At 37.1% G+C, this 18,584-nt stretch overlaps 2 protein-coding genes across 2 annotated transcripts; both read left to right on the top strand.

The window, feature by feature from the left end:
- The first annotated feature begins 254 nt into the window (after positions 1 to 254).
- On the top strand, positions 255 to 8,809 carry LOC118564413. Its single transcript, XM_036142569.1, has 10 exons — positions 255 to 291; positions 371 to 418; positions 514 to 564; positions 1,152 to 1,205; positions 2,451 to 2,852; positions 5,659 to 5,895; positions 6,633 to 6,686; positions 7,241 to 7,282; positions 8,280 to 8,339; positions 8,694 to 8,809. The coding sequence occupies exons 3-10, from the start codon at positions 558 to 560 to the stop codon at positions 8,807 to 8,809; spliced, it is 972 nt and encodes a 323-aa protein (XP_035998462.1). The 5' UTR covers positions 255 to 291; positions 371 to 418; positions 514 to 557.
- Positions 8,810 to 9,270: 461 nt separating this feature from the next.
- Positions 9,271 to 18,299, top strand: cmn (calymmin). Its single transcript, XM_036141775.1, has 18 exons — positions 9,271 to 9,310; positions 9,397 to 9,432; positions 9,513 to 9,554; positions 9,633 to 9,737; positions 9,828 to 9,890; positions 9,980 to 10,036; positions 11,246 to 11,293; positions 11,405 to 11,476; positions 11,566 to 11,637; positions 12,041 to 12,112; positions 14,484 to 14,552; positions 14,657 to 14,707; positions 14,795 to 14,857; positions 14,946 to 14,984; positions 15,068 to 15,106; positions 15,196 to 15,420; positions 16,918 to 16,968; positions 17,057 to 18,299. The coding sequence occupies exons 2-18, from the start codon at positions 9,411 to 9,413 to the stop codon at positions 17,059 to 17,061; spliced, it is 1,095 nt and encodes a 364-aa protein (XP_035997668.1). The 5' UTR covers positions 9,271 to 9,310; positions 9,397 to 9,410; the 3' UTR covers positions 17,062 to 18,299.
- The last annotated feature ends 285 nt before the right edge of the window (positions 18,300 to 18,584 follow it).

The raw sequence follows: 18,584 nt of genomic DNA, 5'->3' as shown, positions 1-18,584 counted from the left end.
CGTGCTTTACGGTTGGGATCAAGCTTCAGCCTTTTTCCTCTAAACAAATAACTAGAATCTAACATCAGCCATAGGCATTAGGAACTGAATTTAGTCAACGACTTGTATACTTACTAATCATTTAAAAATACCTTCCCAACACTCAGAATATAGAGAAACCCATGTTATGTGTGCTAACATTTTGAGGAAAGTTGATTGTGTATTTTATGACCAATCTTACTATCATTTGCTCCCGTTGGATGAATGAAGGGTATGGAAGTTCCAGAGGAGCTGCTGAAAGACCCCAACTAGGTTAACGCTCAAGTTTCAAACATTCAATAAGTTTTAAAACTCTTTGGGACTTTGCTTCATTTATGTGTTTGCTCTTAAGGGTATTCGAATGGAGCCATTTCTAACGGGTTTGGATCCAACCCTAAAGGTACCAGATCACATTTTAATCTGTATGAGCTTTAAAACAGAGGCCCTAATTTACAGTTATAGTACATTTATTAATTGTATGTTTTTTAACCTGAGGTTATGGAGCTGCTGCAGGAGCTGTCAAGGGATTTGGTCCCCAAATGAATGGTAACACCCTCCCAAACACACACACACACATATATATATATATATATATATATATATATATATATATATATAGAGATATATAGATAGATATATAGATAGATAGATAGATAGATAGATAGATAGATATATAGATAGATAGATAGATAGATATAGAGATAGATAGATAGATAGATATGTGTGTGTTTAAATATAAATGTTAACTGTAATGGTCCACAACTTGACTTTTAAAAAGTGCATAAATTCCAATTAAAAATTAGAGTTAGACAAATTTTCATGTAAAAACAAATATATTCCATATCTCGGCCACCCTGCCTTTAATAATAATTGCTTGGAATAATATTAATTATTTTTTTTCCCCTGTTTTTAAAATCTTGTATTCAGCACCTGTTGCTAAAATTTCACTTTTTTTCTCTTTTTATGGCATTAGTGTCGAAACACTAATAGAATCAACGAATATAGCTATTTAACTGACTGAGTTATGTTGTGACATATTTTCTAATCTTTTATAGGGTAAAATAAAGTTAGATTTTTTTCTAAAATTTAAATATTTTAAATGTTGCTTAGTACTTGTTGATTTCTTTTACAAGGCCGTGGAGTTGGAAGTGCTGCTGCGCTGGGGGCCTACGGACATAAACCTGAGGGTACGTCTTCTCTGTCAAATAGCAGTTGAGGTGTTTGAGGTAAATCCCACTGAGAAAATGTCGTCCCAAAGAGGTCTGCAGAAACTGAAATTGTCCTGATGGGCATCCATGTCCTTTAAAAACAGCAGCGCTCCAACTGCAGGTTGCTCAGTGCAGATCCAGTGCAATAAATGACTGTCATCTGCATAAAAAGGCAACTCTGCATCAGACAGATTCCGTCCCAACTCATTTATATAAATTATGCATGGAAGACTTAGACTTAGACAACTTTATTGTCATGTTGTATGCACAGAGTGCGTACAGAACGAAATTTAATTTGCATACAGCTTAGGAATTTCAGTGAATTGCAGTGGATTCCAGAATAAAGTAACTTTGCAGGATAATAAAGTAACTTTGCAGGATAATAAAGTAACTTTGCAGGATAATAAAGTAACTTTGCAGGATAATAAAGTAACTTTGCAGGATAATTAAGTAACTTTGCAGGATAATTAAGTAACTTTGCAGGATAATAAAGTAACTTTGCAGGATAAATGAAGAAACTTTGCAGGATAAATGAAGTAACTTTGCAGGATAAATGAAGTAACTTTGCAGGATAAATGAAGTAACTTTGCAGGATAATAAAGTAACTTTGCAGGATAATAAAATAACTTTTCAGGATAATAAAGTGACTATGCAGGATAATAAAGTAACTTTGCAGGATAATAAAGTAACTTTGCAGGATAAATAAAGTAACTTTGCAGGATAATAAAGTAACTTTGCAGGATAATAAAGTAACTTTGCAGGATAATAAAGTAACTTTGCAGGATAATAACGTAACTTTGCAGGATAATAACGTAACTTAGCAGGAAAATAAAGTAACTTTGCAGGATAAATGAAGTAACTTTGCAGGATAGCAAAGTATCCTGCAAAGAGGACGTAATATAGATCCCTGCGGCACCCCTTTGTGGATAGCTACAGCTTCAGAACCATCATATTCAATACATTGTGTCCTATTTCTAAAATAACATTTAAAAAAAGTCTGACTATCAAAGTGTAATGATCAACAGTTTTCAATGGTTTTGACAAATCTATAAAAATCGCTGCACCGCCTTGCTTCTTGTTGGGCTGCACGTTACTACATAAAAGTAATATTAAAAGAGTCATTAGCCTTGTTACAGTGCACGTTGAATCTGATACACCCATTGATCAGTTACTGATGCGATAAAAAAAATAACTTTGAATGTAACCCTTAATTCTGGTTTCCAGGCTACGGATTGGGGAATGGAAAAGGTCAAGCTGTAAGAGGAGCAGATTTATCTCACGGAAAGACCCTGAAAGGTGGAGCTGGTTCTTCTCGGCAGCAGAGTCCAACAGCAGTAGACGGTGGTTTACACCAACGAGTCAGGACTCCGGGGGAAGTTGCTGCTGCTCTTAATCCCGCCGGCGGTATTCACTACCAGGTGACGGATGAGAAGTACCAACAGCTGCCGCTGCCTGGGTCACAAGACAGACGGTTCGCACAGACACAGCTGAACCTGGAGTCCAATCCAGAATCAGCTCCGTACCCGGGCCTGCAAACTGGACCTGAACCGGCACACATGGGTCTGCTGGATAAGGGTCAGAAAGGAACCAAATATGGAGCAGAACCAGGAGCGGCCCTTCATCCAGGCAAGTCGTTTGAGTCCATGCTAGAGACCACTCTATCTCGATTTTTTTTAACATATATACAGGACTGTCTCAGAAAATTTGAATATTGTGATAAAGTTCTTTATTTTCTGTAATGCAATTAAAAAACATGAAATGTCATACATTCTGGATTCATTACAAATCAACTAAGATATTGCAAGCCCTTTATTGTTTTAATATCGCTGATTATGGCGTACAGCTGAAGAAAACTCAAAAATCCTATCTCAAAATATTAGAATATTTCCTCAGACCAAGTAAAAAATAAAAATGATAACAGCAAAACAAAATCAAACATTTGAAAATGTCCATTAATGCAGTCAGTACTTGGTTGGGAATCCTTTTGCACAGATTACTGCATCAATGCGGCGTGGCATGGAGGCAATCAGCCTGTGGCATTGCTGAGGTGTTATGGATGCCCAGGATGCTTCAATAGTGGCCTTTAGCTCATTTGCATTTTCATTTCAGTCTTTCAGCTTCTTCTTCTTCACAATATCCCACAAGTTTACTATGCGGTTCAGGTCACGGGAATTGGCAGGCCAATCAAGGACAGTAATGCCATGGTCAGTACACCAGTTACTGTGAGAATCTTATGTGGGCAGGTGCCAGATCATGCTGGAAAATGAAATCATCATCTCCATTGAGCTTTTCAGCAGATGGAAGCATGTAGTGCTCTAAAGTCTCTTGGTACACAGCTGCATTTACTCTGGACTTGATGAAACACAGTGGACCAACACCAGCAGCTGACATGGCTCCCCAAACCATCGCTGACTGTGGGAACTTCACACTGGATTTCAAGCAACTTGGATTTTGCGCCTCTCCAGACTCTGGCGCCTTGACTACCAAATGACATACAAAACTTGCTTTCGTCAGAAAAGAGGACTTTGGACCACTCTGCAACTGTCCAGTGCTTTTTTTCCATAGCCCAAGTCAGACGCTTCTTCCGTTGTCTTGAGTTCAGAAGTGGCTTGACCATGGGAATACGGCTATTGTAGCCCATTTCCCGGACACGTCTGTGAACAGTGGCTTTTGATACCTGGACTCCAGCTTCAGTCCACTGTCTTTGAAGCTCCCCCAAATTCTGGAAGCGGCTCTTCTTCACGATGCTGTTAAGGCTGCGGTCACCTCTCTTGGTTGTGCAGCGTTTCCTGCCACATTCCCCCCTTCCAACACACTTTTTGTGAATGTGCTTTGAAACTGCACTCTGTGAACAGCCTGCTCTTTGAGAAATTTCTTTTTGTGTCTTAACCTCCTGATGGAGGGTGTCAATGATGGTCTTCTGCACAGCAGTCAGATCAGCAGTCTTCCCCATACTTGTGATTTAGTTTACTGAACCAAGCTGAGTGTTTTTCAAGGCTCAGGAAACCCTGCAGTGTTTCCAGTTAATTAGACTTCAATTCAATTCAATTCAATTCAATTTTCAATTCAATTTTATTTATATAGCACCAAATCATGAAACATGTCATCTCAAGGCACTTTACAAAATCAAGTTCAATCATATTATACAGATTGGGTCAGATTATACAGATTGGTCAAAAATGTCCTATATAAGGAAACCAGTTGATTGCTTCAAAGTCCCGACAAGCAGCATTCACTCCTGGGGAAGCGTAGAGCCACAGGGAGAGTCGTCTGCATTGTACATGGCTTTGCTGCAATCCCTCATACTGAGCAAGCATGAAGCGACAGTGGGAAGAAAAACCACCCATTAACGGGAAGGAAAAACCTCCGGCAGAACCGGGCTCAGTATGAACGGTCATCTGCCTCGACCGACTGGGGTTACAGAAGACAGAACAGAGACACAACAAGAGAGACAAAAAAGCACAGAAGCACACATTGATCCAGTAATCTGTTCTACATTAGATGGTAGTAGACGATTCAAGTGATTAGTTGAATAGCCTACTAGTATACTTTTTCACGATATTCTAATTTTCTGAGACAGTCCTGTATATATATTATATATTATACTGTATATTATCTATCTATGCACGCATATCCCTCATTGGATCGAGAAGGGTGCTGGTGCCTATCTCCAGCTGTTAATGGGCGAGAGGCGGGGTACAACCTGGACAACCTGGACAGGTCACCAGTCTATCGCAGGGCATTATAGAGACAAACAGGATAAACAACCATCCAGGCACCCACTCACACCTAAGGAGAGAGGAAGCCGGAGTACTCGGAAAGAACCCACACATGCACAGGGAGTACATGCAAATTATTATTAAAACATTAAAATATATGATAACCTAATCCAAATGTAAAACGCTCAAATTAAAAATGTAAAAAAAAAATGTAATATATAAACTGAAATCCATCTCACTGATCAATTATTTCACTATTACTGTTAAACATTTTGCTCAAATGTGACAAGATTTTTAAAACTCTGCAACATTTGAAAACTGTCCCATTACAAGTTTTATTTTCTATATATTTTGTATTAACCACTAAACTGACTTCTACTTTTCAACATGATTAAAGGATGCGCTGATGACAACATGGTGTGCTGCCAGTGGGTGCCTGCATCAAAAAATACAATCTCAGATTTTGTTACTTCTGTGTTTTTTGGGTGGGGAGCACTAAGAATAAAGAAAATCTCTTTAAATAAGATGAATTTTGAAAATCTAGTTCGATAGCCCCTGAATTACCGCCACTATAAACCAAAATCTACCAAAGCACAGTTGAATCGCCAACTGTGAGACTTTTACCATCAAGGTTTTAAGGTTTCTGTAGAATTCGAGTCACTCTAGAAAAGTTTTTTAAAAGTCCAAATGGTAACGACATGTGTGGCCTCTAGGTTATATGGCTGAAAACGCGGGTCCTGAGCAGAACTCTGCAGAATCAGATGTTGTTTTCGGTGTAGACGGGACAGCTGACCCTGCAGGTACCAGATCCATAAAACCCAAAGCTGCTGCTGGGTCAGAGGCAGCTGAGAGCTCAGAAAACATCCCTCCTGAGGAAACACTGAGTGGGCCTGCAGCAAAGGAAGCGGGCATCAAGAGTGAGCCTGAAACAGCACAGGGGAGTCTCCCTGGTAAATGAAGCCTAGACGTGGATGTGTTGACTGAGCTGCACTGCATGTGTAGGAGTCTGAAGCTTCTCTAGGACTTGGATTGGACAGAAAAAATTAATAATTAGCTGAGTTGCATGACGTCAGTCTAACTTCCCAGGTATAGTTTAGAGGATCCTGCTCTGCTCTGTAATGTTTACACTGCAAAAACGGATCTAAAAATAAGTAAAATGTTTTTAAAGTTCGTGTATTTGTCCTTGATTTGAGCAGGTAAATAAGTTATTTTGCCAATGGAGTGAGTATTTTGACCCCTAAAATAAGATAATTAGACATCCTGCACTTGAAATAAGACGATGGAGATGAGTTGTTCCTATTTTAAGTGCAAAAATCTTATTCCATTGGCAAATCATGTTATTTACCTGCTCAAATCAAGGACAAACACACTCATTTTAAGAACGTTTTACTTATTTTAAGTTTCATTTTTGCAGTGTATCGTCTTCCCCCACCATGGATGCTGCTCATGCAACCTTTTTAAGGGAGCTGACTCTAATATGTTGCATCAGACCAAAGAGTTTTCTCTTCTTTTATGACAGTGTCGCTGATAATCCTAACATGTTTTCATTCTTTTTGCATTTGGTGCATGAGCTGGATTGCAAGTTTAACTCACCGAATGAATATAATCCCTGTGAAGAATCCCCGCTGTGACAGAGAGGCTGTGAACAGGGAGAAGACGCTGACGTTTCTGTTTGTTTGTTTTTCAGCGAACGGGAGAGTTTCTGTCTCCAGCGGTCAGGGAGCTAAACCAAACAAACCAGGTGAACATCCGTCCATTTTTACTCCTTAATCTCACTCTAATAAAATCCAGTTATGCTGTGTGAGTAGATTAGTTAATATGAGTAGCATATTTAAAGATTTTTGTTTATTTAGGACGGTTAATACCCAGAATTGCTCTCTTCTATTTAAAAATAAACTGTTCACTGCAAAAACAGAACTAAAAGTAAGTGAAATTTTCTTGAAATCATTGTAATTTTCCTTGATTAGAGCAGGTAAATAAGACTATATGCCAATGGAATAAGATTTTTGCACTTAAAATACAAACAATTCATCTCCACCGTCTTATTTCAAGTGCAGGATGTCTAATTATGTTATTTTAGAGATGAATTGTTCCTGTTTTAAGTGCAAAAATCTCATTCTATTGGCAAATAGTCTTATCTACCTGCTCAAATCAAGGAAAAATACACTAATTTCAAGACGTTTTTACTTATTTTTAGTTCCCTTTTTGCAGTGTTTTTGGTTATTTTTTGTTTCATTTGCTTGTGTTTTAGTCCTAATTCTTAAAAAGTGACATCATAATGTTTGTCTGATGCAGATTGCGGACCAACCGGACAATGGATGAAGAGATTCAAATCTGGTAAATTGTTAAGAATTTACCTCACCCGTTGCGGTTCAACCCAAGAAAGATGTGGTGTTTCTATTGTAGACTAGTGATAAAAAGACTCTTGAAACTAGATTTCTAACATATTTAATCTAAAAGGCAGAGGAATGTTTACAGGTTCAGTACTGGCCTCTCATACAAAAACAATGCGAGATGGGTAGATTTCCAGATTATCTCATAATTCGTAACAGTCCCCCTGTTGATGTGCCCAAAAGGGACATCATAACAAAACAGCCCAGAAATATTTTTTATTTACAGGGAACCTTACAATGCAGGAACTGGAGGCACAAACACAACAGGCGGTTGTATGATTGTGAAGCAGTCTCTTGTTTTGTGAGATTTCTTCTTCAATTTTTGCAAATTAATTGTCAAACATGCTGAAAACTAAAAGTCCTGTCCACATGTATCCTTTTATAATAATTGGCGCACCTGGTAAATGTGTATAAAAGCACTTTTTCACTGTAGTAACAGAATCCATCAGTTATATAAATGTGAGTTTTGTGGATTTTTACCCCCTATTATCCTTACCGCTGTGTGCAGCGCCAAAATAAACCTCCAGTCGTTTTAATTTATTTCTTCTTTTGAATATTGCTCTGACTGTGGATTTGAGAAATGGCTACAAGATTTTTTTTCATGTAGTCATTTGCTGACTTGTGAAGAGAAACACATGTCTGAGTTTCTTAAATGACATGTTTACTTGTCTTTCCTGTTTTGAAGAATGGCTAAGAGAACGTTCGTGCACCTTGATTAACTTAAAGACCTACTGTTACGTATTTTATATAAATTGTTGGGCCACTGATGGTTATGTCAAAAATTTTATTTCTTAAAGTTGGATTTAAAAAAATAAAATTAAAAGCTTGTATTTCACTAAACTTTGTGAGACTTTGCTGCTGAAAAAAGGTTCTCATACTGTTGGATTGAGCTAAATATGATTTCAAAGACCGGTTTGTAGTTTTTTTCTGTCTCTCTTCAGGAAATGGAGGCGGCGCAGGGCTGTATTTGAACGGTGGTGGTGTTAAAGCGAACAAACCTGGTATGGATCCCTGCAAATTGTTGTTTTTCCTCCTCTTTTTTTCTTTATTTTAACCCTTTCTTTTTATTTATTTTTATTTTCCCCCTTTTTCTCTACAAATATCTTGTTTGAAGCACTTTAAATGTTGTTCTTTCAAATATAGCATCGGATTTTATTTATTTACTATATTTTGTTACACAAAATCATCAAGTTTTGACCAGTAATTGGGATTTGAGCTTCACTAGAATAAAACCTGACATGGAACTTTTTGCTTTTCTTCATGTTTTTATCCGTTTACCAGCTTTACAACAAGCTTCGGTCTGAATCTGACTAAAATTATGTCATATATATATATATATATATATATATCTGTAGGTTATAATGCAGGAGGACTCAACGTTCCAGGACTCAGTAATGGACAAGTAGAAGGTGACTTTGCTTTGTTGCATTTTTTTTTTCATCTCATTATTAAATATATTTGTGTGCTATAGGTGGGTTTCTGCCAGCAGATGTTGATTATCTTTACGGTGTAAAAATTGCGTGTACCTATAAATGATTGTCCTTTTTAAAAGGATTTGGGGGAAATTATGATTAAAGAAAATGTGGCATGCATTTTGGTAACTGGTCTGTATGCGGGCAGGTTACGGACAAGGAGTCTACCCTGCAGCTGGATATGGAAATTTATATGGAGGTTTGGCGGCAAAATACAAGTTCTCACATGTTTCTGATTTTTTTTTTTTAAGTTATCAGTTTGATCAGATGACGCCGAGTGATAAATTGTCTGGTTTCATTGTAGGAAATCTGGGCCCAGGTAAACCAGCCAAGTCGAATTTTGGTAAGCTCTCTATGAAGAGTCCTCTATTGATCTCCTGTCTGAGCTGCGGTTGCAAACAATTTATCAGATTGTCTAAAACCCGCTTATCAGCTTGTTTTCCGCTTTTTGTCAGAGCCAGTAAATAACTACGGTGTGCTTGGACAGCCCGACTATGCAAGTAAGAGAATATTCTGAGATTTTGTGCTGAAAATAAGTTTTGGTTGGTGTTAATTATCAGAACGCTCAGTGTTTTTCTTTCTTCAGCTCTTGGCCAAGTTATGCCTGCTGCTAAACAGTCAGGTATGAGCAAAGTGATAAGTAAGATTATGTAGAGACGGCCTTTAATTTATGAAAGTAATCCACTGATGGTAATTTTCCAGGTGGCACCTCCCAGATCCCCGGGGTCCCTGCGGGAATCGATGGTAAGAGCAGAATTTTAAAGCTTTTGCTGTGTGCCGTGAAGCAAAAAGCTCACATTTGCTTTGCCTTTACTCATGAAGGGATAAGCCAGTTGGAGACTCAGCCTGCAGGCCTTCTTCCAAACGGAGCGCCTCCTGGTGGCCAGACACTTGGAATGGCTGCGGAGAAATCAAACTCCAAATACGGTGAGTTTCACGGAGAACCAGAGGATCTCCATCTAAGCGGATATCTGTGAATGTCAAGTCAGACCCGTCAATTTGTTCCTGCTGCTCAAGGTGTCGGTGGGCTGCAGTTTGGTCAGCCTGTTCATCTGGACTTTAACGGAGCAGGAAACTATGGTATGTCTGCCACAGCCGCATGTTTTAAGCCTCTGGGCTTTATATATGGGCCGGATCATGTTTATGTTGTGTGTTTTATCTCTCCTCAGGTTATGGAGGTAACCCATACGTACCTGCAGGTGCTGCTGAAGCAGCTGGACAACATGGTGAGAGCATCTTAGACGTAATAAAAAAAAATCCCTCAGTGGAACCAACAGAAACTGTGATTGTTTCTCAGGAATTTATATGTTCAAACTTTGCATTTTCAGCATTTGCAGTTCATTCTTCTATAATGTGTGAATTTTTCTATAACACTTTTAATATGTCGTGTTCGGAAAAAGTATTTCCCCCTTCTGGGGAAAATATCTGTGTTTTCTTTTTTCTATTTCTGTCAAAATGAAAGATTTCAGGTCAAAATATTTTTTATGGTCAGCCAAAAATAGCCTGAGTTTGTCTCTAAATAATAAACTGTAGTTTTCAAATTAAATATATTATTTATTGAGGGAAGAACGCTACCCAGACAACTTGGCTCAATGTGCAAACTCAACCATAGCTGTCATAAATCATGATTTAACTGTGATTAATAGCATTTTTGTAAGACTGAGTCCATTTTCACTGGACACGCCCAGGCCTGATTACTACCAGGCCTACAATAGAAACCTGTCTGACAACATGAAGTAGGCTTAAAGAGAGATTTCCAAGATGAAAAGCACTGCTGCTAAAAATAAACACTTTGAAGTTCCCCCAAGACTTTACTCTGGACTGGACGGGACAAAAGTAACATTTTCTGGAAGGTGTTAGTCGCGTTAAATCAGGTGTTAAACTGACATTTAAGAATTTCAGAAAAACCGACCTCAGATCTGCGGTTAAACACGGTAGAGGTGGTATGATGGTCGGGGACTGCTTTACTGCTTCGGGACCTTTGTGTCACAACTACCACTGAACAGCTCAAACAAACAAAATGAAAGTTTTGGAGTGGCCTAGTCAAAGTCTGGACATCAGGAACCCTCCAATGTGGCTGAGCCAAACCTCTTCTGCAGCGATAGAAAAGACTTATTGCCTGTTATTGCAGATAATTGATGGACAACTAGTTGTAAGGTTTAGGGGTAAGTTCTTTTTCACAAATGGCCAGGTTGGTTTGGATAAATTGTTCCCTTTAAAAAAAAATCAATAATTAAGGATTTATCAGGATAAATCAAGTTATCTTTGTCTTATATTGACGTGTGTTTGATGATCTGAAACATTTAGATGACAAAAACTCAAAAATTGAAAAGCTTTTTCTATTAATAGAAAAGCTTAAACACCTGATTGCTGAAATATCTGACAAAATGTGAATAAAATCTTCAGTTTCTGGCACCTTTTCAACTTGCTTGCAGCTGCTCTTGGTGTCAGCATGGGAGGTGACCCTGTGTCTGCAAAATACAGTCAGTGTTAAAATGAAACTCTGTGCTGCTGTTTTCTATTTGAATTACAAACATAACCTGAAAGCAGCTTTCTTTTGACAGAATCTAAAATTTCACACCTTTTCTTTGCAGGATATGACGGGTTCCTTAACGGTGGGCAACTTTTAGGCCTTGGTAGTAATGGAAATATACCAGGACAACATGGTGCATAGTTAAGTTTTTTTTTTATTATTTAAACAATTAAAACTCAACTGTTAACCAGTAACTTTGTGATTTTTCGTCTTCCTTCTCAGGTTATGGGACTCTTCATTACGAAGATCAACCAGCTGGCCTGACTCCTGATGCAAAGTCTACAGGCCAATATGGTAACCGTTAAAAAGACAAATTCACACAATAAAAGCTAACCAATTGGAAAAATTAGGACAAATATTTGGGTAATTTTGGATCACACAATGAGAAAGCTCATAAACAATTAAGGCTAAAGGAAACCTAGAACACAGATACATGACAAAAAAAACCATCTTTACACCATTGTGTTTTCTATAAACTTGTCCAGTACATTTTTTTCTCAGATATTAACAGCTGAGAACTTTGACCGTCATCCTTTACTCTTCTGTGCATCGTTTTAAAATGCAGGCAGTTATTAACCATGTGCATGCAAAACGGTGTCGATGACATGCACAGTATCAAGCTAGTAAAAGATAATCATTCGGCGCATGGACAATGTTTGATTCTAGTTAATTATTTATACTGTTTGCTGTCATCCAGGTCTTATTGGGTCACCATATCAACCTGCACCTTCTGGCTTCGGATATAACAGGAAAGCAACAGCAAAATATGGTAATCTGCATAAAGGGCCTTAAAGTTTGTCTCTTTTTACAGTTCCAAAGAAGTAAAATAGCATTACTTCCTTGCCATCCTTCTCACTGCTGTCAAGATAAAGCCGAGTCATTATCCAGCTTTGTTCCGTTTTCTTTTAACTTTTTATTTATTGCTCTGACTGTAAATATTTGCAGGTTTAGGTGAGTAGCTATTTCAGTGTGGCCATTTGACCTCAACCATCCCTTAAATTCTATACATGTTCACTTGTTTTCCCCATTTTGAAGAGTGGCTAAGACAAAAGAGGTTCTCTGTCTTCTTCTTTTTCCACCTAAGAAAAGCAGGAAGTCGCTCTGATTAAGTTAAAAAGTATAAATTACAGAAAATCTTCAGTGGCATTTATTTTATAGGAATTGCTAGAGGTGCAGCTCATTGTGATGCGACTAATTTAATTAAAAAACAATTGTTTCTTAGTTTGCATTTTCCCCCTCTACTAAATAAACAGGGGATGCCCTGATCAGGATATAATCCCCCGATTTGAATCTCTGACATGAGTCAGAGAATATAAGAGTGGATATTTATGGAGGCAGCTTCCCAGTTAAATTTTTTTTTTTTAAATCAATGCAAGGTATAAATATGACCGAAAATTCATCAGCTTTAAAGTAAAAATAATAACTATCTGAATCCTGCAGTCTTTGTTCTTGTTGAGCGAAGATGTTTTCAATAGGACAGCTTCATTATGTTGTCCCAACACGGGCGATAGCTTCGTTATTTCAGTAAACTCTCCTCTTCCTATGGCTGATGATGTTTTCACACTGCAAAAACTGAATTAAAAATAAGTAAAAAATTCTTGAAATTTGTGTATTTGTCCTTAATTTGAGCAGGTAAATAGGATGATGTGACAATGGAATGATTATTTTTACACCTAAAATAAGATAATTAGATAAACTACACTTAAAATAAGATGATGGAGATGAGTTGCCCCTATTTTAAGTGCAAAAATCTTATTCTATTGGCAGATCATTTAGACTTGCTGCTCAAATAAAGGACAAATACACTCATTTTAAGATAACTTATTTTTGGTCATGTTTTTGCAAAGCAAAAACGTTTTCATTTAGCGTTAGCATTTTAATAACAATTGGTTAGCTCAGCGTTTTAACCCACATCGGTCATCCCCACTCTTAGCTCCGCCCCTCAGGATATCTTGGCACCGCCCACTTTAGTGTCATTTTTCTAAATTTGTCCGGAGAGAGGTTATGCTTTAACATCGGCGTGAATTTTGTATTAAAGGGTATAAGAAAGGCTTTCAAGTAAAATGTTCAAAGAATATCAACAGAAGGACATCAATGCAATGGAAGTTTTTTAGTTTGTCACTTGGCTGAAACCAGTGTGCTTTTTATTTTTAAGTATTTCACCATTTCCAAGAAAATGTCATTTAAAATACTTTCTAAACCTAAATAAATTAGAAATTAATAATTTTTCTGATTTTATATGGTAAGTATGGCCATAATGGATTGAATGAATATTAGCTAATAAATACAATGAAATGACAACAAAATGGAAATAATGAAAATAATAAATAGATTTGCCCCCCAATAATTTAATCATCTATCTGAGTTTTTTGTTTGCGTGTACCCAAAGCAGACAGACATTAATTAAGACTGTTTACTTTGGTATTTGTTTACTTTTGCAAGTTATGTCATTATCGGCACTGAAATAACTCATATTGCATGTTTTCAGAACATTGTGTAGCCTCAATATTGAGTACTTTTAAAATCTCAAAAGCTATCTTAATTCGAAGATTTTGTGAAGCTTCATTTAAAAGTTTTCTAGCAGGAGTAAGAAAAGAAATTGCTCCTTGGATTGTAGCTACAGATCCCTGGGCTAGGCTAACATTAGCATGTTTACTCCGTTTTGATGTGACTTGTTGATAATTCAGCTCCTCACACATTTTGACAAAGTTCCACTGAATCTCGTGTAAAGAAATATAAAACGAAGTTGTTCTCCAGCTTTGCTTTGATGGTAGTAAAATTTTATGCTGACGCAAAGCAAGCTGCAGCAGCCAATCAAATTTCTCTTTGCAAAATAAACACTTTGATCATTATGGAGATGCCAGATTGATTAGAGCAATAAAACAATAAACACAGACTAAAATGCATTTTTGAAAGCACAAGAAAACAGGCCATGCAAATAACAGCTGACGCAGGTCACAAAATCCAACAGCATACAAACCCGGACCTCAAGATACTACCAGACTACCAAACAAGTGCAGATGTGTAGCAAAGGTTGACTTTTTCTAAGATTATGTGTGAATATTGAGAGGGAATTTTCTTTTGAGCCGCCATTTGTTTATGATCTACGATTTCTGTTTTTATTGTGCAACCCCATACAGATGGCCGAGAGCTTCCCTATTCACCACAGACTCTTGGTTTTGGAGGAGAAGCAAAATCTGGAAAATATGGTAGTTAATTTTTTTTTTTATTAATGGTTGTTTTTTTCTGCACGTTGGTATTTTTTTTATATATATTTTACATCTCCTAAATGCCTTCATTCGTAATCTTTTAGCAGATAAACATGAAGCTCACCAGTCACAGCCTCTTCAGTCTGCAGCTGGAGGTAGAAAACATGAACAGCGCGTTGCTTCGTGGTTTAACCAATCTGTTTAATGTATTAGAAAATCTCACATATTATTGGCTTTTGCAGATACGAATGTTCGGATGTATGACCACCGAACCGCTGAGACAGAATCCGCCCAGAATCCTTATGGTATGTTTTTTTTCTTTTAATCAAAGAAATGTACTGTAAAATAAACCCAAATTCTGACTGACATGATGTTTTTCCTGTAATCTCCTAGTAAAGGGAGAGGCGCCGCCATCAGCGTTTGCAGTTCAAGGTGAGGCCGTGTCTGTTGATAGAAATCATTAATTAATGGTTCATATAACTGACTTTTGCATTATTATTATTTGTGACTATTAGAAAACGTGGGCTACACAAAAGGACACGTGAAGCCAGATGGTAAAGCAAACATCTTTGAAGCAAAGAACATTTAAAGCATGAATAAATAAGTGACATTTAAATTTGCATCCTAACGTTGCCTTGTGCAGCAGTCAGCCCAACCCTGGAGTACCCGGCTGACCTCGTAGGTTCCTTCAGTCCAGATGAGGCTGTGCAGGATTTATCCGACGCTGACAGAGCGGCTGGCTTCCTCGACTCTGCGGCGGCCGCAGAGACGCGGGGCGAGGCTCACGCGTCCGAGCATCCAGACGACCTGCAGCCGCCGCGTCAGATTCAGATCCAGCAGCATCTCAAACTGCATTTCCACCCACAAGGCAAGTTTCCATTTAAAAATTTTAAATTTAAAAATTTTGTCTGATAGGCAAGGGGTCAGCAACCTTTACTATCACTCATGCTGTAGCAAGATTTTTGTTCTTGACCACTTAGAAAAAAGTTAACCCTTTACTTTAGTGTGATTTTTATTGGAAAGAATAACTTGAGTAAACCAAGACCTGTTATGTAATTTGACATGTTAATACAAAAAGAAGTAAATTAGACAGCTCACCTAAAGAAATTAAGCGTTTTTAACCACCTAACCTACTGGAAATAATGTATAAATTGAGCTTCTTTAATTTTGATGTGGACGTTTTGTGCACAGATACACTGCAAAAATAGAACTAAAAACAAGGAAAATGTTGAAATGAATGTATTTGCCATTGATTTGAGCAGGTAAATAAGACTATTTGCCAATGGAATAAAATTTTAGCACTTAAAATAGGAACAATTCATCTCCATCATCTTATTTCAAGTGCAGTATATCTAATTATCTTATTTTAAGGGTAAAAATACTCATTCCATTGGCAAATAATCTTATTTACATTGCTCAAATCAAGGGTAAATACATTCATTTCAAGAAAATTTTACTTATTTTTAGTTCTCTTTTTGCAGTGTAGCATAAAAATAGAAAAGGGAAATGCTCAGACTAGCATTCCCAGTCACACGTTTAAAAACATGACTAACTTTTACTATATCGCCGTTGTGTAGCTAAAGTCAAAAACAGCTGCTAGACCGACATAAAGCAGTGGAGTAGTATTCTCCATGAGTGGAAGGAAATTGGTGCACGAGTCTCATACTTTTAACAGAAATCTGAAAAGTGTGGCATGCACCTTGGACATTCTGCTGAAAGACTTTTGGGTTTGTTTCTCTGCCAGCTTTTTGCCTCCTCTATGGAAATATCTCAAGCTCAGTCAGACTAGATCCATAGAACCTGTGAACATCATTTTATTAATTGTCGCCTCAGATTCTTATTTGGATTTAGGTCTGGACTTTGACTAGGCCACTCTAACACACAAATATGCCTCGATCCAAAGCATTCCACTTTTGGCTCTCTGTCTGGGTATCCACCCCAGTCTCAAGTCTTTTACAGCCTCTGGCAGCTGATCCTCCATCAACTGTGGCCAGCTTCTCTGTCCTTGTCAAAGAAAAGCATCCCCAAAGCATGATGCTGCCACCAACAATGTTTCGCTGCAGGGATGACGGGGTCAATGCGCATCGAAAGCTTAACAAATATTTTAAGGTTGGACCCATTTGACCCAAGCACAGTCTTGTAAACGTTTTCAAGCCAGAGCGAGAAAACATTTTCAATGGGATGCTAACATGCTAAATGGTGGAAGGGTGTGTGCATAATGACCTCACAGATTAGTTTTTCAGTCAAATTAAAAAGGATGATTATCCAATTAAAGAGCTGGAATTTTAACAGCCGTTTGTAGATTTTCGTGTCTTCTTTTACACCCACAACCCTTTTCTGACGCTGCACATTTTTACATTTTTAGGCGGAAAGAAATACGATCTAAATGGCTTCTTTGGGAACAGTGACGATCAAGGTAAGCATCTACACAAAATTAAAAAAAAAAAAAGCATTTTGGGTTCATTTTACTTTCTTTGCTTACTAACAAATTTCTTTTCCCACAGATTGACTCGGCTGAAAAAAACAAGCATGTTCCCTAGTTCTGTGTTGTGTTTTATTCACTATTTGTATATTATTTGTATGGATGTCGGCCATTTTATCCCTTCACCAATGCGTACCCCAAGAAATCGGATACAAACCCAACAAGTCGCTGTTCACCATGGGATGATTTATTGCCACTTTAACAACCGATGTTATGTACTTTTCTATATTCTTCTAGTATTTTGCTGTAGTGGTCAAATGAGTTCAGTAAAATATACCAACAGATGGTTTTTATCAGGGGTTATGAGTTGTCTGATTAAAATAAATGATAATACAGGGCAGCTCTGAGCTTTCTGGTGATGATATACGTTGTTGTTACAGTTCATCTTTACCAAGAACTGGTTCTAAACTCATTTCAGTGCCGTTAAAATGAATCGATTCATGTTCATGGGTCACCATCTAAATGTTTTGAACTGACCTCACAGATCCAAATTGAACCAGTTCTCGTTCATTTCTCATATATTTGTCTTAAATACATTTTTGACTGATAGTGTACATTTACAAATTAGCATTATTGATTATCTTGTTTCAGAGCATCTGGGGTTTTTTTTATCTTCTGTTGCCTTTGCTCACAAAAGCAGTGTTTTAATATGCCTGAATTCCCAATAATGGTTCCTCTTATTCACATATTTTATTAGTTTCATCAACAGAAAAAAATGTTTTTTACTGTGAACAGGTATATTTACATGTTTGTAAGGCAAGCCAAGGCAAGGCAAATTTATTTATATAGCACAATTCAGTACAGAGACAATGCAAAGTGCTTTACATGATTAAAATATAGGAAAATAAAACAGAATTATGCTTGTAATGCCGGTTGCTTTTGACCCTCTTATTAACATCAATTAAACGGGATTTCACCTTTTAAGATGTTATTGTACAGTCATAAATCTCCAGTATTAGGGACAAAAACTGCCAAAAACTGAAAGTTAAAATTTAAACTTTCACTCATCGCAGATGTTGTTTTGTTTTTATTATAACTCTTCGTCCATAAAATTCAGGTCATCTATATACACTCTTCTGTTTGAGCACATTAGCTGACAAAAACGCCATTCTTGCAAATCAGTGGTGTCAAAATAATATTATTGTCAATTCTTTTATTTTTACCTGCTCAGTCATAGATTAAACATGCAATATCTTAATAAAACAAAGTAGAAAATAATAAGTTCACTGCAAAAATAGACCTAAAAATAAGAAATTTTTTCTTGAAATTAAAGTATTTTTCCTTGATTTGAGCAGGTAAATAGGACTATTTGCCAATGGAATAAGATTTATGCACTTAAAATAGGAACAATTCATCTCCATTGTCTTATTTCAAGTGCAGTTTGTCTAATTACCTTTTTTTAGGGGTAAAAATAACTCATTCCATTGGCAAATAGTCTTATTTATTATTTCTGCTCAAATCAAGGGCAAATACATTCATTTCAAGAAAATTTTACTTATTTTTAGTTCTCTTTTTGCAGTGTTATTATAGGTACAAATAAGAGGCACAGA

The sequence above is a fragment of the Fundulus heteroclitus genome, chromosome 10, assembly GCF_011125445.2.
Source record: "Fundulus heteroclitus isolate FHET01 chromosome 10, MU-UCD_Fhet_4.1, whole genome shotgun sequence".
NCBI classification, from domain to species: domain Eukaryota; kingdom Metazoa; phylum Chordata; class Actinopteri; order Cyprinodontiformes; family Fundulidae; genus Fundulus; species Fundulus heteroclitus.
Note: the sequence above shows the minus strand (reverse complement) of the source record. Positions and strands in the feature narration are given on the sequence as shown.